Source organism: Rhinolophus ferrumequinum, chromosome 12 (genome assembly GCF_004115265.2).
Source record: "Rhinolophus ferrumequinum isolate MPI-CBG mRhiFer1 chromosome 12, mRhiFer1_v1.p, whole genome shotgun sequence".
NCBI lineage: Eukaryota > Metazoa > Chordata > Mammalia > Chiroptera > Rhinolophidae > Rhinolophus > Rhinolophus ferrumequinum.
The window spans coordinates 2232192-2258778 of NC_046295.1; the positions used below are offsets into that span (position 1 = coordinate 2232192).

The 26587-nt window shown below is 41.4% G+C and overlaps 1 protein-coding gene across 4 annotated transcripts in view; it reads left to right on the forward strand.

The window, feature by feature from the left end:
- The window catches only part of SPTLC1 (serine palmitoyltransferase long chain base subunit 1), a 52767-nt gene extending 42552 nt beyond the window's left edge, over positions 1 to 10215 (forward strand). For all 4 annotated transcript variants that reach the window (XM_033123668.1, XM_033123672.1, XM_033123670.1 and 1 more), the window contains 3 exons: positions 4240 to 4357; positions 7838 to 7911; positions 9011 to 10215. In XM_033123668.1, the coding sequence (XP_032979559.1) occupies positions 4240 to 4357; positions 7838 to 7911; positions 9011 to 9104 (286 nt within the window). In that variant the 3' untranslated portion in view covers positions 9105 to 10215. The remainder of the gene's footprint in view (positions 1 to 4239; positions 4358 to 7837; positions 7912 to 9010) is intronic.
- The last annotated feature ends 16372 nt before the right edge of the window (positions 10216 to 26587 follow it).

Here is a 26587-nt window from a genome sequence, read left to right on the forward strand (position 1 = left end):
TGTTGGAAGGAGTTAGTTTGTTGGGCAAGTTCTGTGTTGGATATGGTATGAAATGCCATCAGACATGAAGAAGAATGTACCAGTTGGATATGTTAGGTTGGTGCAAAAGTAATTGTGGTTTAAAAAGTTAAAAATAATTGCAAAAACCGCAGTTACTTTTGTACCAACCTATACAATTTGAAGTTTAAGGGAGAGACCTGAGCTTGAGATACATTTTGAGTCACTTGCATATAGGTAGTATTTCAAGCATTTCAATGTAAAGAAGTCAGGAGCCAGTCAAGCAAACTGAGAAAGAGTGGCCAGTGAAGGAGAGGCACACCAAAAGAGCACAGGGTCCTGGAAGCTAAGTAGAGAAAGTGTGTAAGTAGGAGGTCAGCACGTCACGTGCCGCTACTGGCAGGCCAGATGGGAGTGCTGAGAGCGCGCCTTTGATTTCATAATGTGGAGGTTATTGCGACTTGCTGAGCAGTTTCAGGGGAGCAGTGGGTACAAAAAGCCTGATGGAGAAGCAGGTTCTTGAGAAACCAGGAAAAGGAATGGGACACAGCTCACATAACTGTTTTGATGAGTTTTGCTGTTACGTGTTTCCCCAAGAATAAGACCTAGCCGGACCATCAGCTCTAATGCGTCTTTTGGAGCAAAAATTAATACAAGATCCGGTCTTATTCTGGTCTTATATTACATAAGACCAGGTCTTACAGTAAAATAAGACCTGGTATTATATAGTATTATATAATATTATATTGTATTATAACTGGTCTTAAACATTAGTTTTTGTTCCAAAAGACACATTAGAGCTGATGGTCCCGCTAGGTCTTATTTTCAGGGAAACACAGTAAGAGGAACAGAGAAATGGGATGGTGGCTAGAGAATATTTCGTTTGTTCTAATACTAGTGCAGTCAGTTTCTTAATGTCCAAACACCACATCCTTTCTTCTACTGGTTGGTCTCTCTCAGATGCCAGTTTCCCATTTATACCTGAATCTGGTTTTCAGCTTTTTTCTCACTTCATTGGTTTATTTGCTCAATCTTCAGACTGTTTTTATAACTGTATCTATTTTTATTACTATGTAAGTTTTGCAGTTAGTTCAAGTTCCACCAAAAATATTACTAGAGTTTTAACTGTAACTGCATTAAGTTTTCTGATTGATGTGTAGGGAATTTGCATCCACTTATTTGAATTTTCCTTTGGGTCCTTTAATAGAATTTTTAAAAATTTCCCTAAAGCTCTTGCATCTTCATAGGATCTTTAAGAGTAATCGCTAGATACGCTGAAGATTTTGTTGCTGTTATGAATGAGGTTGTCTTTTCTTTTATATTTTCTAATTGCTAATTTATAAGAATGTCATTGTTTTCTCTAAACTGATCTTATATCCAGCAGTCTTTCTGAGCTCTTAATTCCAGTAGTTTGTTTCATTCTGTTATGACGATGTACATAGAAATCCTATTATCTGCAGTAATGTTTTTCTCTTCCCTCTTAATTGAGGAGGACCACTAAGAACTTAATCTTAGTTCTTTTTCTTCTTTTATCGCATTGGTCTGGATCTGTAATACTCTGTTGAACAGTGGCAGTAATAGCGGACATCCTTCTTTCATTCCCAATATAAAAGTGTTTCCTTATTAAGCATAAAACATTATACGATAGGTTTTTGGTCTTTATCAAATTATTCCTAGATTGGGAGACTTTTATGTTATGATGTTGAGCCATCCTTGCCTTCCTGACTACACTCCTACTTGATTACATTATATTTTTCTGCATTGTTAGATGTAGTTAGCTAATATTTTAATTTGAATTTTTATATCCATACTTACAGTTTAAATGGGCCTATAACCTTCATTTATGCAACCTTATGTAACCTAGGAATCGATGTTCTGGTAGCCTCAATAAATGATTGAGCTGTTGTTCCACTTTTCCTGCTTTATGAAGCCACTGCATAACACCAGGCTTGATATTTGTTTCTTCAAAATTGGGCAGCCCAACCCCTTTGAGGCTGGCTAGGCTCAGGGCCTTTCCGTTGGGCAAAGTCTGTGATTTTCTGTCTTGTATCTACATTATACCCCCCCACCCTTTTTTTTTGTTTCATTCTTTTGCTTTTTGATGATAATCTTTCTGGAATTTTGCCTAACTCATTATTTTTAATTTTGCTTATTTATCATATTTTGTTTTCTTTCATTGATTTCTTCCTTGTTTTTCAACTTTCCTGTTTCATTAAATTGTATTCTTACTCTTTTTTAGCTTCTTACATTTAGGTTATTGGTTTTATTTCTTATTTTCCAATAAACATTTAAAAGATAAAAATTTTTAATGACAGTAGTTTCAATGAGCACTTCTAAGTAATTTTTTTTTTTTATTTCTCCTCCAGTCAGTGAGTCTCTTCTCTCATCTCTGAGGTTGCGTTTGGGAGAAGTTAGCAGCCTATTCTAGTCTGATTCCTTGCTGGAAAGGTGAAGAGTCCTAAGTTCTAGCAGCTAGTTATTGGTGTCCAGCCCTCTCCCTAGACTAAGCACATCATGCAGACCACGCCTGAGCCCATTTTCCTTTCCAAAATTTTTCTTTAAAAAGTATAATAGGCCCTGAAACACAGCTTTTAAGTTTCTGAACTCAAGCTGTAATTCCGTGTCCGTTTGGTTTTAGTTACACTTTCATCTGCACTCAGCAGCCAGAGAGAGGGCGTTTTGTTTCATTCTTTCTCCCACCAGCCTGTCCTACCCACCATGTGAGATGAGCCCATTTGATCAAAGCACAGACTCAGTTGGGCTACAGGTGCCTTGTATGTATTAGGAAAAATCCAGGCCATTTAATTCATATGAGATGCTATTTGAGAAGCAGTTTTTAAGTCTCCCCTGAGAGTACCTGCCCTAGAAACGAATGGTGCTTTTTGGTGTACAAGTTTAATATACGCAAAATTCACCTAGGGTATGAGTTTTGAAAGCGTATTGTTTTGCTTCTACATTAGTAAAAGAACTAATGTAGAAGGTTCTCCCACATTCCAGAAGACCTAGATTCTAAGATTCCATGATTCAGATCTGCAGCCTAGTTTGTTTAGAGCTCATAACATGGTATATTACATTGACAGAAAGGAGACACAAATGAATATTGTTCGGGTGTGGCTTGAAAGCTAAATGATGTTGGCTCCCAGTATCTCACACGACATTTGGCATGTGGCAGTCATTCAGTAAAACCTTGTTGTGTCCTAAGCATATTTGAGGAATGGAATCAAATATGCTACCAAGTGCTTTCTGTGCTCATTTCATTCTAAGGGAAAGATCCAGGTGAAACAAACTATATAAAAGCAATCTAAAATGTTTAGCCTAATTTCAAATAAATATGTATTACCATGTGTGTTCTAGGAGATAGATCAGAAATCAAACAGTATTTTTATTATAGGACAAAAAGGACTTTAAATGAACCTGACTAAATAATATGGCCCACAGTTCTCATGACATCCGTAATAATCATTGGAAAATAGAGGATTTCACCCTCACAGAAGTGTTTGTACCTAAGCAACAGCAGATTTCTGTGCTGTTAATCCTAAGAAAGAAGAAAATTGTTAACTCAAATAAAATTTAAAATTAAACAGGCAAATAAGAAGGAAACTTTTCAATATGAACATATTGTTGAAGTCAAATTACAACATTTTCAATGCCAGAAATCATCCCTATAATTTATGAAAAGACAAGATAGAAACTAAAGACTTAGATAATAATCAAGGGAGCAGTGTTATCAGTTGTAGTAAGTAGTCTGTGAAGGAAACACAGAGTAAGTAATAGAAAACGATGGTGCAGTCCCCTGCCTGTGGTGAGTAGGTGATGAGGGAGGCTTGGGAGTGGCGCTGGGGCTGGCCCAGGTCTGTCTGGCACCGGCAGTGGAAGAACAGGAGCGAACAGACGAGGAGAGGCAGTGACAGGGCCTGCAGAGCTCCTGATGGGAGACTAGAGAAGGCTCCTGTGCTTCCTGGGCAGTGAGAGCCAGAGTTGCCCACCGGCACGGGCGCCTTCCTCCTAGTTGTGTCACAGAAACAGCATGGCGGGGGTCCTGGGGGAGGCCCACTGCCCAGCGCGTGCATTTTGCCTCTCTTTGTCGGAATCAGAATCCCACCACAGGGTGTTTCCCCTAAAAGTCATGGTTTCTGGGACTCAGTCATTCTTGCAGACTCTGTAACATTATTTGCATGGGAGATACCTGAGCCTGGAAGGGACTTATGTTTTGATTTGTGTGTGTGTGTTTCCCTTCTTCAGCATTTCTGGATTAAAAGTGGTGGGGGAGGCCCTTTCTCCAGCATTTCACCTGCAACTAGAAGAAAGCACTAGGTCAAGAGAAAAGGATGTTAAACTACTTCAGGAAATTGTTAATCAAGTAAGTGTCTAATTATCCAAGTGAATCTCCCCATACCAACCCTCCCCTGAATCCACGCAATTTTTTTATGTCATTTTTAAGACGGTTCTTTGCCCCCAGGGCTGGGCGTAACCAGGTTGCTGGTCACCCCTCACGTGGAGTTGGTGTGGTGCCCAGCCTTGCCCGCGTCTAGAAGCCCAGCTGAGCGCGTCGCGCGTCTTCCCTGGCAGGCGCAGCTCATCCCTTTGGGTCTGGCTGTAGCTCACACTGAAGGTGTTATGTTCTCTGCTGCTGGGTTTAAATACCCTTTCTTCTGCTCTGAATCACTAGCTTTCTAGGAAACCCACTGGTCCCCCATTCACAAAGCCAGGCTTTCTCACATAGGTGGGGACAGCATTTTGTGTAGACCACACGCAACACCAGACTGTCAGGAGGTGAACCCCAATGTAGCTCAGACACAGGCCATAATATTCTTGTCACCAGGAAGGAAGGAAGACCACTTTGTTACTATACCTAATTTGGGATGTTGATTTCAATATCTTTTACCATCTGAAAGTCAGTTTACTACTCATTGTAACTCAGCTACTAACCAAGAAAAGCTCTTTGGGGAAAAGCACTCCTTTTCTGTCCCACAGCATTGCAGCTCCTGGAGTCCCATCCGCTCACTTTCCTCGTGCTGCTGCTCCTCCTCCTCCTGCTAACGCTGTCCAGTGGCCCTGCAGCTCTGAGCCTGTGTGCCTGGGTGGCACTGCCTCTCACCTGAATCTGAAATACATCTAGTAGTACCTCGGTTTTCCAAAGTCTCTGTTGATGAGCATTTCACTTGACAAACACCATGTATTTTATGTATCTGTGGTATCATTAGATAGTAAAACTCATGCTAAATTTTCAGTTTTGGGGGTTGACTTTGAAGGTCTGGAATGGATTAATCCATTTTTGCATCACTTTCTATGGGGAAACCGTGCCTCAGTTTTCGAACGTTTCAGAACTCAAACGGTCTTCCGTTTGAAAACCGAGATACCAGTGTATGCATTTGAGGATGAAAGCAGGCTGCATTCTGTTTCCCGATGACGTTTCCTCCTGGAGGCTCCTCTCTGGGTCCCTGCTGCCCGGTGTCGGGAACTGGGATGCTGCCGTCTGTCTCATGTTTTGCCCTGCTGGGGCTCATGGAGGTCGGGCCCTCACCCGGTCACGTGGCTGCCAGCCTCTGGCTTCACAGCTTGCTCTCGGCATCCCTCCTCCTATGAGGCGTGAACCATGTCACCTGGAATGACAACTCCTGGAGGGCTTCAGTTGTGGCCTTCTGGAATCAGTCATCTTAAAATTCCAAAGTAAAACCAAACCCAGAATGTGAGATTCCTAATGAAGGGAACGTGTCAGATTATGAACAGTTGAGCCGGAGTGACTCTCACCTAGCTGAGTGAGGAAATGACACAGGTGTCCCCTGAGGTACCGCTCTGCACACGTGAACAAAGACAGGCTCTTTAAAAGGACATACGTCCCACAGACCACATTAACTGCCTCGGTGTTCTTCTTGTAATGTTCCTTAAACGTGCACAGATACAAAGGAGGTAAGCCTCCTTGGGGTTAGAGTTCTTACACAAACGTGATACTGAAACAAGTTGATACATTAAATAGAAGCCAGACAGACAAGCTGTGAAAGTCCATCTAATGTCATTGCCTTCATGTGACAGCAAGTTCGTTTCCTGAACTGGATCACCCCAGTGATAGGACGGGTGCAGCTGCTGCAGCGCAGGCCTTGGGGCTGTGTGTCCCAAGGATCCTTGGAGTCCACTGTGACTCTGCCGTTCCCTGAGGCCCTCGGGACAGTGCTGTGCACATGCTCTGTGTGTGGGCGGGACGTGGGTCTTCTCTGCAGGCTGCCTGCCAGATGCTCTGCTCCTTTCTCACAAGACACCCTTGGTCTCCTGCTGCTCTGCAGAGACACAGAGGGCAGGTAAGGCCATGGCTCAGTGTTCACACGTGGCACTTCCATAGACTATCCTCTTCCGTGTTTCCCTGAAAATAAGACCTAGCCAACCATCAGCTCTAATGCGTCTTTTGGAGCAAAACTTAATATAAGACCCAGTCTTATTTTAATATAATTTTTGCTCCAAAAGACACATTAGAGCTGATGGTCTGGCTAGGTCTTATTTTTGGGGAAACACGATAGTAAAAGAGAAAGGTAGAGTCCGTGCACAGCTCAGATCCCCGCTCGAGTGGCGGTGTCCAGGAAATCGTCCTGAGAGCTGAGCGAGAAGAGAACGGGCCTCTGAGGGGGACAGAAGCACTGTCTGCAGACCGCATTTGGAGGAAGGAAGAGAAAGCTCTTCCTGTTTCTGTGCATCATCACAGCTTCCATCTTAAAGATCTTTTGTTCCATGCCTCTCTACTTTTTCTTTTCAATATTTAAGGGAGAGAAAAGAACTGTGATCCTTGTTTAAGCTTTATAGAATTGAGAGGTTTTGTTGAGTTTTTGTTGAGTTGCTTGACAAAACACTGTTGTTACACACTGAGGGATGGTTTATAAAATGTTCCTTAACTAGCCAGAGCTAGAAACAGCCAGGCATCTGCAGGAGCAGTGAATGTCCCCAGGTATATGTCCAGAAATTGGAGACAGCACAAGTCCATCGTCATTGCCTGCTGGTGCTTTCCATCTTTTCCTAGCAGAGAAAAACCTGCCTCATGGCTTACAGAGTAGCCCGCTTCCAGCAAAGAACCTTGCTGCCACACGGGGATAATTGTTCTCTCCTTCGCACCACTACCTGCTTTTAAATATGATTCACATACTGTAAAAGTCACCCTTTAAAGTATACAGTTGCATGGTTTTCCATATGCTCATAGGGTTGTGCAGTGTCACTGTCTAATTCCAAAACAGTTTCATCACCCCAAAAAAGACCCCCGTAACCCTCTCCCGTGACCTGGTTTTTATGCTTTATTTCGATAGAGAATTTTTCATTTAAAAAAAGCGTCAGCAGGTGGTTAATGCCTGGGAGGCTGCGCAAAGCTGTGTGATCCCCGAGTCCTCCGCCTGGCAGCACATGGAAGGGAGTTGGGGTGTGGCTGGTGTGTGAACGAGCGGTCTCTCCCTGAAAAGCTCTGCGAGCATTACTCGAGTCCAAGCCTCAGTCAGTCTGCAGGCCTGGCTGGTACTGGTCCCTGTGTGCTGCTTGTGCTTTGTCCACAATGGTACCCACTGCCTACCTGTGGCTGTTTCAGTCTCTCAGTGGCACTAGCCGTCCTACTGTGCCTGAGGGCCACCCGGCTCGTGGCTGCTGTGCAGATGGGGCAGGACACGCCTCCATCTGCAGGAAGGCCGCGCAGCCGTGCTGCTGCCCATCAGGGCTGGGTGCTGTTTCAGTTCTGTCTCCTGGCAGCCAGCCTTGGAGAAGTGAGTTAGAGCTGCTGCTGAGGACAGCATTTTGGTGCACCGCCCCCCCTCCCGCCGTCACCACCGTGGTGTCTGCCCTCCCGTGTAAATGTCTCCTTGTCTCCACGCAGTGCATGAACAGGGGCATCGCGCTGACCCAGGCACGCTACCTGGAGAAGGAAGAGAAGTGCCTCCCTCCTCCAAGGTTGGTAGACGTTCAGGTGTGACCTTACCTTCCCGTACTTTAAACTCTGTATGAAACGTATCATGTTTTCAGTTTTTGGAAGACAGTCCCAGGGCTAGGAAGAAAGTGTGTCTTTAAAATACAGTACATCACTTGTCTTCTGTTCTTAAAGTAGATGTTTTCAGATTTTAATTGAAAAGCCTCTCAGGACTCGCAGTGCCCTCTTGGTTGACTCAAAGAAATGGCTGAGACCCCAAGGAGGAAGTAGGGCGGCCGGGGTTCCATCACAAACACCAAGCGCATGCCAAAGGTGGCCCCTCTGCCAGCAGTTCCCACGAGGTGACAGTCCCGCAAGGTAGCCGGCCACAATGCTTGCCCCACCTATAGCTGCAACACCGTGTGGCACTTCATCCACCAACGCTTAGAAAACACCCAGGAGATAAAGCATGGTGGGGGAATCCCAGGCATTCCGGAAGCCCTGCGTGGGGATGCGACCCCGACTCAGGATTTAACCAAACATCCTGGTCCTGCCCTCTAAGCGCTTAGTGTCACTGTAGGAGGTGGACACCTGAAGCATGCCATGTTCGGGGTCCTGGCACGGGTCAGTGAGGTCACAGAAGGGGAGGCCGTGGCTGGTACCGGCCTGAGCGGGACTTAGGCTTCCAGGAGCAGGTAATGTGTGGGCCGAGTGTGGGAAATGGGGATGTCAGACCAATGGTGGACACCCACCTTCCAGCATGACTCGCCAAATTATAAATACGAAGAAGCAGACAATTCGTTAATTTGAGAAATTGAAATTCTTACTTTGGGCCTAGTACTGCTTGGAGCAGTCAATTAGTTAAAAGACCAACTTTCCAAGAGCCCCACTGCAGGGCGACTTCGAGTAGACACACACTGGGCATCCAGGCGGGGAGCCCCACGCTTCTGTAAATGGGCTGGTGGTGTTTCAGGCTTACGGGACATGGTCCCTGCCACCACACCCTGCCCTGCCCTGTCCTGCCATAGAACTGAGAAAGCAACTGCAGACAATGAGAAAGCAGGTCAGCACTTGCCCATAGAGCTTGATCACAGACAGGTAGCAGGCTGACCCATGCATTTTTTTGTGTCCTTTATTTCTCAGCATTAGAGTTGTGGTCACAGTGGAACAAACGGAAGAGGAACTGGAGAAAGCTGCTTCCACGATCAAGGAGGTGGCCCAGACAGTCCTGCTGTAGTCAGCCCCGGCCTGGGGGCCACACGAGGTGTGGACAGGCCAGTGTCGGCCAGTGTCGCTGGGAGTGGCGGCGAGGGGCCATCTCGGAGACTGCGTCGCTGCCAGGTGCTGTGGGTGTGGACTTGCTGTGTGACCAGGAGTAGGATGCTGGTTATTTTTACAAAGAACACATCTGACGGCCCAGGAGCTGATTTTTTTAAAAAAGGAAAACTAATGACAGCATATAACTGGTATTTAAATTGTGCTGTTTAGTACTGTTTAAATGTTTTATTATACTACTATTTTATATTCTTTGTTGTTGTTGTTTAAAAATGGAGCTTCATTTTATCTTCTCTCCCCTCTACTAGTGAAGGTTCTGTAAGCACTCCTTAAGATTTCATAGAAAACAGCTGCGGCATTGCCGCTTAGAGGGGCACTTCAGCGTTCGGGACACAAACTATCGTATCATGAAGGCCTGATTCAGCCACGTCTTTTTTCAGTCTTCATTGGGTGAAGCTCAGTGGTGGCTAATATATAAAGGAACACTTTTTGTGCAATTATTATCAACTTTTCATTATAATATATTTGAATCCTAGAATTTTTATATCCACTAAATATTGGCGTTACACCATTTCTAACAGCTAATCTTAGCACCCCTAACCAGAGAGTAGTCATTATACTTCCTAAGTGAGCAATAATTTAGATCTGATACTCTTTTATGTTAATACAATTGACCTTTACATTTATTGTGTGTTGAATTCTAATCTGTTTTAGGAAGAGGGTTATTGTGATGATCCCAAGATATAAATCATCCTCAATATCTTAGACTATCCGAATGTATTCCTTTTCTGTATAGTGGGTTTGCCTAAGGACATAGAACCACAGGCTTTCTCTAAGCTAAGGAAAATAAGAGGGTTTTTTTCTTTTCAGCTTATTAATTCCAAATATGCAAAAATGATCTAAAGCACTAAAAATAAAAATTTTACTGTACTTTAGCTGTTTTTTTCCTTTAGCAAACCATGTTAGGTTGCATAATGTCTGTGATATGTGCCACCGGACGTCGCATAAATATTACACCATTATTCCTTTTCTTATTAAAGAAAAGGTAAAGGAATAAAATTGCTTTAAAGATGTCATTTTTGTAATCTGTGTTCACCATCCTTTTAAACAACCTATTTTTTAATGTTTGGTTTCGATTTTGCTTGAGGTATTTCTTACATATGTGCCTTGTGATCGCTGCTGCCGCTGCTTTAAAGGATACAGTTCTCTTTGTGGGGGGGCAGTGAATGTTTTGTTTGTCTTTAATGAAATAAATGTACATTCCTGCTGAGTCTGTTTGTATATGTAATATAGTCAGCAGGATACTGTCTTGATTTTACTGTTTTGCAAATCTAGGATGATATCTTTTGTGGGGAGATGGGAGTTCAGAAAATATTCATTTAATTTTTTAGTACTTCAATGTATAGTATTTGAAATTTCCTAGGTTCCTACGGATTTAAGCCTTGGCCACAGTAGAACTACAGAAATACCAGAACCATTACTTTTAAATGGATGAGGATAGTAACTTTTCAGGTACTTTGATACTTTAAAGGTCAAAATTGCAACATCTAGCTGTTTATTGCCACTTTTAAAAGTTACTATTGAAAGTAACTTTGAAAGATGGAAAGTTCCTGGGAAAGATGATGGAACAGCACATTATTTAATTTCAATCCGTGAAACACACCATTTTAAACAAAAATAACCAAAAATAAAGTTTTTATTAAAACCATAGAATGACCACAATCCAATAATGTACAATACCAAAAATACCTGCTAGAAACATTAAATTTGTATAAAAATGAGACAAAGTGCTGAGGAACAAACAGTCCTCTCAAACATGAAGCAGGTTACAAATTTCTTAGAAACAGGGTTCTGCAGTGCTCTGTGATGGCCCTCCGTTGGGAAAGGCAGTGCTGTGGTGAGCAGTGTTTGTAACATTGCGAGCCCGTTGCCACTCCACAGCTGCCCACGGGAGGAAGGGACCACGAAACCATCCTTTTTGTTGTCCACAATGAGATTCCAGCTCAGGAAAGGTGGGGCTTAGAGGCAAGTAAGGACAGAAAATATAGCAGTACTTCAAATGCAGAACTCTGCTAACTGGACCCATGTGTGTTTATTTTATGAACCACCAAAGAAAACAACTGCTATCTGTATTGTGACATCTATTGTAAGATGCATTTCAATATCAGAGATAATAATGTGGGTGGGAAAGGTGCATCTTAAAAATCTATGAAATAAGACAATAATCTGATGCATGAGCCTGATGCCATCTTTCCTTGGGGACATAAAACCTTAGTCCCAGGAGGTAGAGATGTTTGAGAATAATAATGGCCAGCTAAATCTGAGTATCTCCATTTTCCCAAAACACTCCTTAGGATGACGTCAACATAAACCCAGAACCCACACACAGTACAGACTATCCTGTAGACACTATTAAACTTTGTTTCCCTTACTAACTGATAAAGAGGAAACTGGACTAGGAGGCCTAAGGATGATGGGACAGAAAATAAAAATCCAAGATGAACATCCAAAGTGAAGCTGCATTTTTAAAAACATCAAGGCAAAATAATGTGAGTCAAGGACTTTATATCCAGAGTAGCTGTCTTTCTAGTAATGAGTTTATAGAAAAACAATTTGAAATTAGAGGTCAATACTATGTGAGCCCTTCCTGAGAAATCTACTTGGGGACAGCTTCATCTACTCAATAAATAACGGGGGAAATTTTATCCAAAGGACAGATATGAGCAATGAATATAATTAGATATAAGACTAAAGATGGGACAAGTGGAAGAAGAATATATAAATGTAACATACTTTAACAAAGTAGAAATGGTACTAATAAAATAAGGAAGGAAAAAGGAGAGGGAAAACTGCAGAATAAGCTCATTGTATAGATAATCATAGTACAAGGATATTTAAAACTGACTAAGGAAATGCTAGGAGATTAAGAAAAATGGATTAAGGACCTTACAAGAAGTTATGAGTATAAAGATAATTCATAGAACCAAACACAAACCTTCCTAGATTCTTTTAAAAATAAATCAGACCTCATACAGGGAAAAATAAACTATAACACCTAATACACAGCAAATAAAACTGAACAGCAAGATTTGAGACCACACATCATTAGTAAAGGTGCATTCACTTAATGCCTACTCCCAAGAAAAAATTTCAAATTGATTCACAAAGCAAAATACAACTATGCAATACACAAGAGACAAACCTAAACTCCATGACTCAGAAAGGCTAAACATAAAAATGGAAACAAAAGAAAAAGTAATCCTGGTATCACAGGTAGAATTCAGGCCAATAGATAACACATGTATTGCGAAAGGGTGAAATTCAAAATAATGATATATCAGTTATGAATATCACAACCCACATTCACAAAACAGATACTATTAGAGATTCAAGAGAAAATAGAAATAACACTTAAGAGTAGGAGGTTGGAACTTTTAGTCCAAGGAAAGACAAGTAGGAAAAAAAAGTAGGGCTATAGATGACCTAAGCAATATAATAAAGATAGATTGTATAGCAATATACCAAGCTTTACACCCAAATTCTAGAGAATAAGCTTATTCTCAAACACACATGGAATATCACAGATATTGATCACAGAAAGAATGAATTTCATACATCACAAGGTTTGCAGAGAAATGAAGTAACCCACACACGGCATGGAGGCGGGGGGAGAGCAGCCAACAAGGTATCTTGATCACCACCTGTTGCATTTAGCAAAGATTTCAAGGCACTTATTACAAATATATTCAAAGAACTATGTTTATAAAAGTTAAAGGAAAGTATGACAACAATGAATCATTAAATGTCAGTTATTTTAACAGTAAAATGAAAATTCTGGAGGTGAAAGGTAAGAAAACTGAAATAAGTCACTAAGAGGAACACAACAGAGGATCAGGAACTTGAAGACAGGTAAGTACAAAACAACCAACCTGAAGAAGTGAGACCATAATAATTGAAGAAAAATGAATACAGCCTCAGACAATACCAACCATTTCAACACATTTGTATGGGAGAGTCAGAAGAGAGGAAGAAAAGAGAGAGGGACAGAAAATGTATTTAAAGAAATGTCCAAAAACTGCCTGAATTTTATTTTAAAAATCAATCTACACATTCAAAAATCTCAACAAACATAAAGTAGGATAAATACAGAGGTTCTCTTCCAGATGTAGTCTAAATGTTGAAAGAGTCTTGAAAGCAGCAAGAGGAAAGTGACTTACCACGTGCAAAGGAGCACCAGCATGATTAACAGCTGACTCCCCAGTTGGGAATAACAGAGGCAGAATGCAGTGGAAAGACATTGGAAATCTAGAAGAAAAAAGCCTGTCAACCAAGAATTCTGTATCTGGCAAGATAATCCTTCAAATTGAAAGGGAAAAAAAGGCATTCCTAGGAACATAAGACTGAGAGAAATCATTGCTAGCACATGTGCCTTACAAGAAATACTAAAGAAAGTTCTTCAGGCTGAAAAGAAGTGACACCAGAAAATAACTCAAATCTGCAGGAAGAAATTAAGAACTCCGGAAATGGTAAATATGTGGGTAAATTTTTTTAAACTGTAAACATATTCCCCATTTCTTCACTTTACTCTTTTAAAAGATACGATTGTGTAGAGCAATAATTAAAACATTGCTTTGGGGAGTTTATAACATATGCATGTAATATGTCAATAATAGCACAAAGAAATGGGGAGCAAAAAGCTTTATATTTTACTAGAATTAGGTAACTATTACTCTGAAGTAGATTATGATAAAAGTCCTAATCCCTGGACTTTGTAAATGTTATGTTATCTGGAAAAAGGGATCTGTGTGGCTGTGATTAAGTTGAGGATATAAAGATGACATGACCCTGAATTATAACTGTGAGCCTTAAATGCCATCACAAGTGCCATTATAGCCCTTATAAGATAGAGGCAGAGGTTCCAGTCAACATGGCGGAGTAGGTAAATGTTATGCTTGTCTCTGCCCATGACCACATTAAAATTACAACTAAATTGTAGAACAGTCAACCTGGAGGACCATCTGAAGACTAGCTGAACAGAAGACTTATAAAAAAATATATAAAGAAGCCATGTCGAGACTGTCAGGAGGGGCGGAGACGTCGAATGGGCTGTTCCCACACCCAAGTGTGGCAGTTGTGAATCTGGAAGATCTCTCAGCAGCAGAGGAGCAATGGGTCCCAACCCCACACCAGGCTGCCAAGCCCAGGGCACATGTCTCAGGAAGAGAAGTCCCCACAATATCTGGCTATAAAAGTCAGCAGGGATTCCATCCGTCCATCTATATGAGACAGAAGGCTGAGGTAAACCCAGGCATTCCTCTTAAAGGGCCCGCACACAGACTCTCTCACTCCCAGGCACTTACCTGGGCTCTGACAGAGTGACAGTGGTTTGAAAGGTGCCAAAGACATATAGGGAAAGACTGAGTTAAATGACTTCAGGGCAAGAGCTGGAGAGACAGCTGCCATTATCCCTGTGTTGAATCCTCCTCTCTTGTAACTGACAGGCAAAGGCCATCTTTCCTAGGTTAAGCCCTCCTTCACACCACTAAATCTGAACCTGTATTGGCCTGGTGAACTCCACTCACTCCAACCCGGTGACTCCGTGGGACCCTGCCCAACCCAGTTTGTGCACCACTGGAAACACTTTTAGCAATTGGTGGCCAGCAGGCAGTTGGGATTGGCATCTGCTGCAGATTTTCTTGGACAGTTCTTGGGGATCCATGAACCCCAGGCAGACAGCAGCTGGCCTAAGTGTTCTCTGACCCTTTTGAGTGGGCCCAGGCTCATGACTGTTGCCAAAGCTGAATCTGCACTAACCTAGTGAACATCACTCACCCCACCCTGGTGACTCCTTCACCCATCTCACCACCTGAGCATCTTTCAGCAGCTGAGGCATACAGGCAATTGGGAAGTGGTGGTAGGTCTTGGAGTATACTGGGCCTTTTACTGAGCTACCCCAGGCCCGGCACTGGTGGCAGCAAGCCTTGGTTCCCAGCATGGCCTCTCCCATGCAACTTCAGGTCCAACACAGGCAGCAACCACCTGTGGATTGCTTTGTAGCTCCTACCATGCTGCCCAGTCACAGACAGAGGCTGACCTTGGCCTACAGAGGAGCCACTCCCAAGACACCTCAAATGAACACACTGGTAGACAGCTTCATACCACAGCAGAGTACCACCCAATTAACCCCACAAGTAGTTCACCCAAAGAATGATTTCAGCAGGTGCCAGAGCCCACTGGGACCAATACTGCTCCAAGGGGTCAGCTGCTGCACATCAGTTCCTACACTGTGGTCGTGGCCAATATCCACAACCAGTCAATGTTGGAGTCAATCCCAGCCACAGGTGTGCCAACAGCAATCTACAACAGGAGGGCACACACAACCCACACAAGGGACACACCTGGAGCATATGGCTCAGGCGACAAGGAAGCTGCACAAGTGGGCCCTACAGAACACCTACTACATAAGGTCACCCAGACAAGATTGGGAGATGTAGCCGAACTACTTAATACATAGAAGAAGGAAAAAACAACAACCACAGACAGCCAAAATGAGGAAACAAAGAAACATGTCCCAAATAAAAGAACAAGAGAAAACTCCAGAAAACTAAACTAAATGGAGGCAACCAACCCACCAGAGACAGTTCAAAACTTTACTGGTTATAAAGATGTTCAAAGAACTTAGTGGGACCATCAACAAAGAGATAGTAAGTATAAAGAAGGACATAGAAGTCATAAAAAAGAACCAGTCAGAAATAAAGGATACAATAACTGAAATGAAGAATACACTGAAAGGAATCGAATGCAGATTACATGAAGCAAAGGATTGAATCACCGGTTTGGAAGATAAAGTAGCAGAAAACTCCCAAGAATAACAGCAAAAAGAAGACTAAAAAAAATAGTTTAAGGGACCTCTGGGATAACATCAAGCATAATAATATTTGCATTCTAGGAGTACCAGAAGGAGAAGAGAGGGAGCAAAGTATTGTGAATCTCTTTGAAGAAATAATAACTGAAAACATCCCTAACCTGGTGAAGGAAATAGACATACAAGTCCAGGAAACAAAAAGAGTTCCAAACAAGATGAACCCAAAGAGGACCACACCAAGACACATCATAATTAAAAGGTTAAAAACATAGAGAGAATCTTAAAAGCAGCAAGAGAAAAGAAGTTAGTTACTTACAAGTGACCTCCCATAAGACTGTCAGCTCATTTCTCAACAGAAACTTTGCAGGCTAGAAGGATTGGCATGAAATAGTCAAAGTGATGAAAAGTAAGGACCTACAACCAAGACTACTCTATCCAGCAAGGCTATTATTTAAAATTGAAAGAGAGATAAAGAGCTTCCCAGACAAAAAAAAAAAAAAAAAAAAAAAAAAAAGCTACAGCTGTTCATCACCACCAAACCAGTATGACAAGAAGTATGAAAAGGACTTCTTTAAGAAGAAGGAGTGAGGGGAAAGGGAAGACATAGGTATGAATAACAAAACGGCAGTGACTATGTACCTAACAATAACCACGTAAAGTGTAAATGGACTAAATGCTCCAATCAAAACACAGGGTGGCTGATGGATGAGAAGAAAAGACCAATACATATGCTGTCTACAAGAGACCCACTTTTGATTAAAAGACACACAGACTGAAAGTAAAGGGGTGGAAAAAGGTATTTCATGCAAATGGAAACAAAAAAATAAAAATAAAAATCTGGGATAGTAATACATCAGACAAAATAGACTTTAAAACAAAGGCTATAATAAGAGAAAAAGAAGGACATTTCATAATGATAAAGGGATTAATCCAACAAGAAGATATAACCCTTGTAAACATTTATGTATCCAATGTAGGAGCACCTAAATACATAAAGGAAATACTGACCAACATAAAGGGAGAGATCAGCAGTAATACAGTTATAGTAGAGGACTTTAACACCCCATTGACACTGACAGACTGATCTTCTAGACAGAAAATCAACAAGGAAACAGTTGCTTTAAGTGACACACTAGACCAGATGGATTTAATTGATATTTTTAGAGTATTTCACCCCAAAGCAGCAGAATATACATATTTTTTTCAAGTGCACATGGAACATTTTCCAAGATAGACCATATGTTAGGCCACAAAACATGTCTCAAATTTAAGGAGATTGAAGTCATATGAAGAGTCTTCTCTTACCACAATGGTATGAAATGAGAAATCAATTACAAGAAGAAAACTAAAAAACACAAACACATGGAGTCTAAATAACATGCTACTAAAAATGAATGGGTCAACAATGAGATCAAGAAAGAAATCAAAAAACACCTTGAGACAAATGAAAATGAAAACACAACAACCCAAAATCTATAGGACACAGAGAAAGTAGTCCAAAGATGGAAATTCATAGCAGTGTAAGCCTACCTAAAGAAACAAGAAAAATCTCGAACAATCTAACCTTACACTTAAAGTAACCAAAAAAAGATCAACAAACAAAGACCTAAAAGAGTAGAAGGAAGGAAATAATAAAGATCAAAGCAGAAATAAATGAAACAGAGTCTTAAAAAACAATACAAAAGACAAGTAAACCTTTGTTCATTGAAAAAATATACAAAATTGATAAATCTTTAACCAGACTCATCAAGAAACAAAGAGGACCCAAATAAATAAAATCAGAAATGAAAGAGGAAAAGTGACAACTGACACCAGAGAAATAGAAAGGGTTATAAGAAAGTACTAGGGACAATTATATGCCAACAAAATGGACAATCTGAAATAAATAGATAAATTCCTAGAAATATACAATTTTCCAAGATGAATCAAGAAGAAAGAGAAAATCTGAACAGACTGATTACTACTAATAAAATCGAATGAGTAATAAAAAAAACTCCCAACAAACAAAAGTCCTGGGCTAGATGGCTTCACATTCAAAGAAGAATTATCAACTATCGTTCTCAAAATATTCTAAAAAATCAGAGAACAGGGAAGGCTCCCAAGCTAATTTTATTAGGCTACCATTACTCTAATTGTTTTCTTAATTTCTTAATTATTTCCTTAAAAACCAGACAAAGATATTACAGAAAGAAAGAAAGAAAGAAAGAAAGAAAGAAAGAAAGAAAGAAAGAAAGGAGGGAGGGAGGGAGGGAGGGAGGGAGGGAGGGAGGGAGGGAGGGAGGGAGGGAGGGAGGGAGGGAGGGAGGGGAGGGGAGGGGAGGGAGGGAGGGAGGGAGGGAGGGAGGGAGGGAGGGAAGGAAGGAAGGAAGGAAGGAAGGAAGGAAGGAAGGAAGGAAGGAAGGAAGGAAAAGATATACGCCAATATCCCCAATGAACATAGATGCAAAAATTCTCAACAAAATATTAGCAAACCAAATTCAGCAATACATTAGAAAGATCATACATCATAATCAAGTGGGATTTATTCCTGGTGTGCAAGGTTGGTTCAGCATCCGCAAATCAATTAATGTGACACCACCTAAAAAAAATGAAGGATTAAAATCATGTGATTGTATCAATAGATGCAGAAAAAGCATTTTACAAAGTCCAGCATCCATGTATGATAAAAACTCTCAGCACAATGGGAATGAAGGGAACGTACCTCAGTATAATAAAGGTCATATATGACAAACCCACAGCTAGCATCATACTCAATGGGGTAAAGCTACAAACATTTTCCTTAATATCAAGAACAAGACAAGGATGTCCACTTTCACCACTTTATTCAACACAGTATTGGAAGTTCTAGCCTCAGCAGTCAGACAAGGAAAAGAAATAAAAGGCATCCAAATTGGAAAGGAAAAAATAAAACTGTCATTAGAAAATTTTTCAGAGGACATGATACTGCATATAGAGAGAGAAACCTAAAGATTCCACCAAAAAACTATTGGAACTGACAAATGAATTCAGTAAAGTAGCAAGATACAAAACTAATATTTTGGTAATTGGTTGCTTTATACACAAAGATGAATTATCAGAAAGAGTCATTAAGAAAACAATCCCATTTACAATTGCATCAGAAAAAATAATACACTTTTTTTCTAGGAATAAATTTAACCAAGGAATTAAAAGATCTGTACTCAGCAATTATAAGACATTGAAGAAAAAAATTTAAGAAGATGCAAATTAATGGAAGCATATACCATGCTTTTGGGTAGGAAGAATTAACATTGTTAAAATGTCCGCACCACCCAAAGCAATGTATAGATTCATTGTAATCGCTATCAAAATAGCAATGACATTTTTCACAGAACTAGAACCAATAATCCTAAAATTTATATGGACCCCATAAAATACCCTGAATAACTGCAGCAATCTAGAGAAAGAAGAACAAAGTTGACATATCATGCTACCTGATATCAAATTATACTATAAGGCTATAGAAATCAAAGCAGCATGTTACAGGCATAAAAACAGACACACAAATCAATGGAACTGAATAGAGAGCCCAGAAATAAACCCATGCTACATGCTCAGTTAATCTATGACAAAGGAGGCAAGAATACACACTGGGGTAAAGACAGTCTATTCAATAAATTGTGTTGGGAAAACTGGACAGATACATGCAAAAAAAAAATGAAATTAGACCACTTTCTTACACCACATACAAGAATAAACTCAAAATGGATTAAAGACTTAAATGTAAGACTTAAAAGCATAATACTCCTAAAAGAAAACATAGGCAGCATTCTGTCTGACATTGCTCTTGGTAATTTTTTCTGGTATATCTCTTCTGGCAAGGGATATAAGAGAATAATAAACAAATTGGACTATATCAAACTGAAAAGTTTTTGCACAGTGAAGCAAACCATCAACAAAACAAAAAGACATCCTACTGAATGGGAGAAGATATTTGCCAATGATGTATCTGATAAAGAGTTAATATCCAAAATTTATAAAGAATTCACACAACTCAAAACCAAAAAACCCAAACATTCCAATTTTTAAAAATGGGCAGAGGACTTGAATAGACATTTCTCCAAGGAGAACATACACATGATCAATAGACATACGAAAAGATGCTCAACATCACTAATTATCAGAGAAATGCAAACTAAAACCATAATGAGATATCACTTCGCACCTGTCAGAATAGCTATCATCAATAAATCAACAAAGAACAAGTGTTGGCAAGGTTGCGGAAAAGCTAGAACCCTTGTGCACTGTTAGTGGGATTGCAAGTTGGTGGAATACAGTATGGAGTTTCCTCAAAAAACTAAATATAGAACTACCTTATGACGCAGCAATCACACACACTTCTGGGTATTTATCTGAAGAAATCCAAAACACTAATTTGAAAAAAATATATGCAATCCTATGTTTATTGCAACATTATGTACAATAGCCAAGATACAGAAGCAACCTAAGTGCCCATCCATAGATAATTGGACAAAGAAGATGTGTATATATACAATGGAATATTACTTGACCATAAAAAGTGATGAAATCTTACCATTTGAGACAACATGGAGAGACCTGGAAAGTATTATGCTAAATGAAATAAGTCACACAGGGAAAGACAAATACCACATGATCTCAGTTATATGTGGAATCTAAAGAACAATATAAACAAACAAACAAAACAGAAACAAACTCATAGATACAGAGAACACACTGATGGTTTCCGGGTGGGAGGGGGGTTGGGGGGGTTGGGTGAAAAAGGTGAAGGGATTTAGAAGTAACAGACTGGTAGTTATGAAATAATCAAGGGGATGTAAAGTACAGCATAAGGGACATAGTCAGTAATATTGCAATAACTATGTATGGTGTCAGGAGGGTACTAGACTTATCTCACTTTGTAAATCACTTTGTAAATTATATAAATGTCTAACCACTATGTTATACATCTGAAATTAATATAAAACTATATTGAATGTAACTGTAGTTGAAAATTATTTTTTTAAAGATTTTAAAAAAATGATAGAAGCAGGAGGTGACCCGTTGGTACACCGAGGAGATGACACCAGAGAGAAGGCAGTGTGAAGACAGAGTTGGAGTGATGCAGCCACTAACCAATGAGCTCCAGCAGCCTCTGGACACTGGAGGAGGCAGAGCAGGGACCAGGAGGCAGCCCAAGGCAAATCTGAAAACGGAAAATGCTAGAAAGCAGAGTCCGCTCCCAGTTCATTTACCCAGTAGGCCTGAGTCCTTGGATGAGACCTACTCCTCACAAGGGAGATTCTCACCTATGAAATAAAGAATTGAGCTGAAGGACTCTAGTTGTCTGAATTATCTGAGTTTTTCTGCTGTCATAGTGTTCTCCCAGGCCAAGTTGGAAATTGCTACTTGGCTGCAGACACCCTCCATCACTGAGAAAGAACTATCATACACCTTTCTCAAGGGAAGTGCAGAGGCCCTTCTATTCTCTCACACCAGCCAGTGTCCCATTCTGATGGCAATGCACCTGCCAGAAAGCTTCAAATATTGAGCTCCATTCCCACAACTAGGTGTCTTTGCCCCCCAAAGCCCCACACCACCCCACCCCCCGCCCCCATAATGGCCTCCACACACTTTCTTCCGAGCACGCTCCCTACAGGGCTTCACCACAAGGACCCTTTTCTTCTCACCCTCATTTGTTCCCCAGACCCTGTGATGTCAGAGGGGGCTGCCGACCGCTCCATGCACACCACAGAGGAGTGCAGGCCCCAGGGACAGGTCACCTAGACGAGGACCCCATCACCACCTACCTTCCACGTGAGCCTGGAAAGTGGCTTACATCCTCTGTGCCTCAGTTTCCTCATCTGCAAATGGAGAATGATGACGTCCAAGCTCACAACCACTGTGAGAATTAGGTGATGTGCCACAAGCAAGCACTCAGCACTCCACCTGATGTGTTGGAAATATGTATTGCGTGTTATTGTTTTTAATGATAATAACATGGCTGAGACAAATTGGCAGAAAGAACTCCATACAGAAGTGCAGATCTCTTACCTCCCACAGGATCAGGAGGAAGTCGCCCCAGGAGGACTTTGTGACTTCCGTGACATCCAGGTCCATGATCGTCCCTGCACTGCTTTACAGAAGCCCCTCTGCACCTCCCCCCCGCCCCCAATACTGAAGACTTCCAAGAAAAGGAATATTTCTGGGCCCTTTAATTCACACACATGCCTTGGAACCAACTTCCTGGATGTTGTGTTGAGAATCCAAACATCCTGGTAAATTCCAAGCCCAACCCTGCTCCCACACTGAGGGACTGAGCGCTCTTCCCCAGGGGCTGGACTGGAAGTCAACGAGTACGAGAGATCTTGTTCAAATTCCTAGCATGCGATTCCAGACAAGAAAGTATTTACAACTCAGCTATTTCTTAGCTCACAAGCTTCCAGCAAGGTCTGGAGGCCAGGACTCCTGAGAGGCCGCCTCCAGGCAGGCAGGCCAGGGTCCCCATCAGAGATGGCTCTCTGTCTGAATAGCCCGACACTGTCGCTGAACAGTGTTGAATTAGAATAGCACTGAGCTGCTGTTTCCATGGCCTCAGATCTGTGGGTGATAAATCATTTTATGGCTGTCACATCTGCCACTTCCAAATTCTTGATTTTTTTTGTTTTTGTTCAAGTGGAGAGGAAACTGTCCTTCGTCCCAGTGCAGATGACCCTCTGCTTGGAGCTGAGAATGAAAGGAGTTTGTGCCTACCGCTCCCCACCACCCACTGGTTCCTTCATGTCTGTTTCCCGTCCCCTAACTCCTGGGTGGCCTCAGGCTCCTTATTCTTCCCTGGTGACAAGGAGCCTTGCTTTCCTGTTGTTTAGATTTTTTAAATTACACAAGTGATAAACGTTCATATTAAAAATCCAAACAATAAGGAGGCGTGAAGAATAAAACTTGAAAATCCTATTTTTACGCCATTCCACTTCTCTCCCCAAGGGTATGTCTTCAGAGTTTGTTGGAGATCTTCCAAGAACAGTTTAGAAACATTTCCATATATATCTATATTCTCAGATGAATTTTTAAAAGCACAAACAGAACAATCTCATTGTTCTGACTTAACAGGAATTTTTTCACACCAGCACATCATTCCTTTTATTCCATGCAGAATATTCTAGTTTGGATGTTACAGTTTATTTGACCAATTTTTTTGTAGACATTTAAGTTTGTTATTTTCTTCCTATGACAAACAATGCTGAAGTTAACATCCTTGAACATGTAATTTTATTTGCCTCTGCAGGAGTTTCTGTGATGTGGATTTCTAGAATTGGAATCTGAGTCCAAGAGTTTGCAAAGTTCTATTTATTTATGTACTTATTTATTCACATATTAAATTTATTGGGGTAACATTTGTTAGTAAAATTATATAGGCTTCAAGTATACATTTCTATAATACATCATCTATATATCACATTGTGTGTTCACCACCCAGAGTCAGTTCTCCTTCCATCACTATATATTTGATCCCCCTTACCCTCATGTCCCACCCCCTTCCCCCCTTAACCTCTGGTAACCACTAAACTATTGTCTGTGTCTATGAGTTTTTGTTTATTTGTTTGTCTTGTTCCTTTGTTGCTTTCAGTTTATATCCCACATATATGGGTGAAGTCATGTTGTGCTCAACTTTTTCTGTCTGACTCATTTTGCTTACCATGATAATCTCAAGATCCATCCATGTTGTCACACATGGCAGTATTTTGTCTTTTCTTATGGCCACGTAATATTCCATTGTATAGATGTACCACATCTTCTTTATCCAATCATCTATTGAAAGACACTTTGGTTGTTTCCGTGTCTTGGTCACCATGAATAATGCTGCAGTGAACACAGGGGTACATATATCTTTACAGATAAATGTTTTCAGATTTTTTGGATAGATACCCAGGAGAGAGATTGCTGAACTCATATGGTCATTCTATTCTCATTTTTTTGAGGAAACTCATACTGTTTTCCATAATGGTTGTGCTAATTGACATTCCCACCAGCAGTGTATGAGGGTTCCTTTTCCTCCACAACCTCTCCAGCACATGTCTTGTTTTACATGTCTTGCTGATAATAGCCATTCTAACTGGGGTGAGGTGGTATCTCATTGTGATTTTGATTTGCATTTCCCTAATAACTAGTGAAGTTGAACATTTTTTCATGTATCTGTTGGCTGTCTGTATGTCTTCTTGGGAGAAGTGTCTGTTCAGGTCCTCTTCCTATTTTTTTTATTGGATTGTTTGTTTTTTTATGGGGGTTATTGTATGTGTTCTTCATAGATTTTGGATATTAGCCCCTTATCTGAGGCATTGTTTGCAAATATCTTCTCCCATTTTGTTGGTTGTCTTTGTTTTGTTGATGGTTTCTTTTGCGGTGCAGAAGCTTTTTAGTTTGATATAGTCCCATCTATTTATTTTTGCTTTTACTTCCCCAAATTCTTTTTTTTATAGATACTAATAAATATTTTATCAGGTATCTATAGACATACCTCAGAGATATTGAGGGTTGGGTTCCAGATCAAATATCGCAATAAAGTAAACATCGCAATAAAGCGAGTCACATGAATTTTTTTGGTTTCCCAGTACATATAATGGCTATGTTTACACTGTACTGTAGTTTCAGTGTGCAATAACATTATGTCTGAAAAAATATACATACCTTACTGCTAACCATCATCTGAGCCTGTTGGAAAAATAACATCCTTGGACTTACTCGACTCAGGGTTGCCACAAACATTCAGTTTATGAAAACTCAGTATCTGCAAAGCGCAATAAGATGATGTATGCCTACATATCACAAATATATTTTTATTTCTGTTCTTGAGTTTGTTATCTTTCTATTTACACTGCTTCAAATCTTTATGTTGTCAAATCTGCCAGTCTCTTCTGGAAGATTTGCCTTGCTTAAAAAGGTGTGCCCACTTCAGAATTATACAAAGGCCATCCTTTCCTTTTTAAATAATTCTTCCTACGGGTTCGTAGTCACTTGTAGAGCTGTTTGTCTTTTAGCCAATACCAAAACTTACCAACTATTATAGATTCCTAACATGTTTTTGTATCTGGGGGACAAATCTATCCTCATTTTTTCACGGTGTTCTCGGTCATCTTTACACTTTTTCTCTTCCAAAGGAATGTTAGAATCAGCTTATCATATTTTAAAATCAGCATGGTGTGTCTGCACTGTACCTCCTTCAAACATGTTGATGGATACATTAACTCTCTCAGGTGCAAACTGCCTGATGAGATCCAATGCTGCAACTAGCTGTGTTGATGGAAACCCCTTCAACACACTAGGCTAGAACGTCCACGGGGTGGGGGACTCTATTTATTTATCTTCGTCCTCCCAGCACCAGTGTTACCTGACCCTCACATTATAAGCCTTCGATCAAGGAGCGCTGTTTTCGTCAGTCTGATTTCCAATAGCTAGAAGGCACAGCAGGAGAATAGATGGGTAAGCTTAAGAATAGGAGGAGGGGCCCCTGCTGGATCTGGCTTCTGGGCACTCTGGCTGTGGAGGGTGCAGTGCCTACAGTGGAAGAGTTCCAGTGCAGGGGCTGACCCTACAGAGTAGGATCTACCTCAGCAGGGCTCTGGTGCCAGCCCAATCTGCCCTTTGGGTGTGTTGTCCTTTAAGGCGGCCTGGGAGAAGACCTGTTGAAGGTCAAGTTCGGCCAAAGCCTGTGCCCACCCCCACTCCCCCCGGACTACACAGCAGGAGTCACAAAGCAATCTGCAGATGGCCACCGCCTGTGCCGTGCATGGAAGTGCATTGAGAGGCCAAGATGTGAACCAAGGCTGGCTGCCACTAGAGCTGGGATTAGGGCTGTTCAAGACAGATACTGCTTGTCTGGGTTCCGTGAACCTGTGAGAGACCCTAGGAAATTCTGCAGCATGAGCTAAGGTAGACCCCTTTATATGGAAAAGCCACTGGAAGGGGCTGGGGTGTGCTGGAAAGTTGGGTGGAGCGTGGTCCCAGAATCACCAGGGCCGGGCTGATGAACAGCGTTAGCCAGCTTGATGGAGACTCAGATATGGCAGCTGCCTGCGTCTGCACACAGTGAGGGGGAGGGCTCAACAAAGAAACAATGACTTCTGCCAACTCCTGTGTCTGGGAGAAAGCTGCCCTTCCGTCTTTGTCCTGAAGCCATACAACTCAGTTCCCCCCTGTATGTTCCTGTCACTCCTCCAACTGCTGCCTCAGTGCTGTATGGAGCTCAGAGTCAGTGATTCCTTCAGTGAGTAAGTCTGTGCAGGGTCCCTTTAAGAGGAACACCTGGGTCTCCAGCCACCATCAGTGTCACTCAGCCACAATCTCCACTGGTTTTCACAACCAGGAATTATGGGGACTTCTCTCTCTGGAAGTGGAATCCTGGGCTGGGAAGCCTGGTGTGGTGCTGGGACCCCTTTCTGCTTTGAGGAGACCTCTGCAGTCAAGGTATCTCTTCTGATTTTTAATCGTCACACGTGGGTATGGGACCAGCCTATTACACGTCTCTGCCTTCCTACCATTCTCGAGGTGGCTTCTTTTGTATGACCTTAGTTGTAGGGCTTCAGGTCAGAAAGATTTCAGGTGATTCT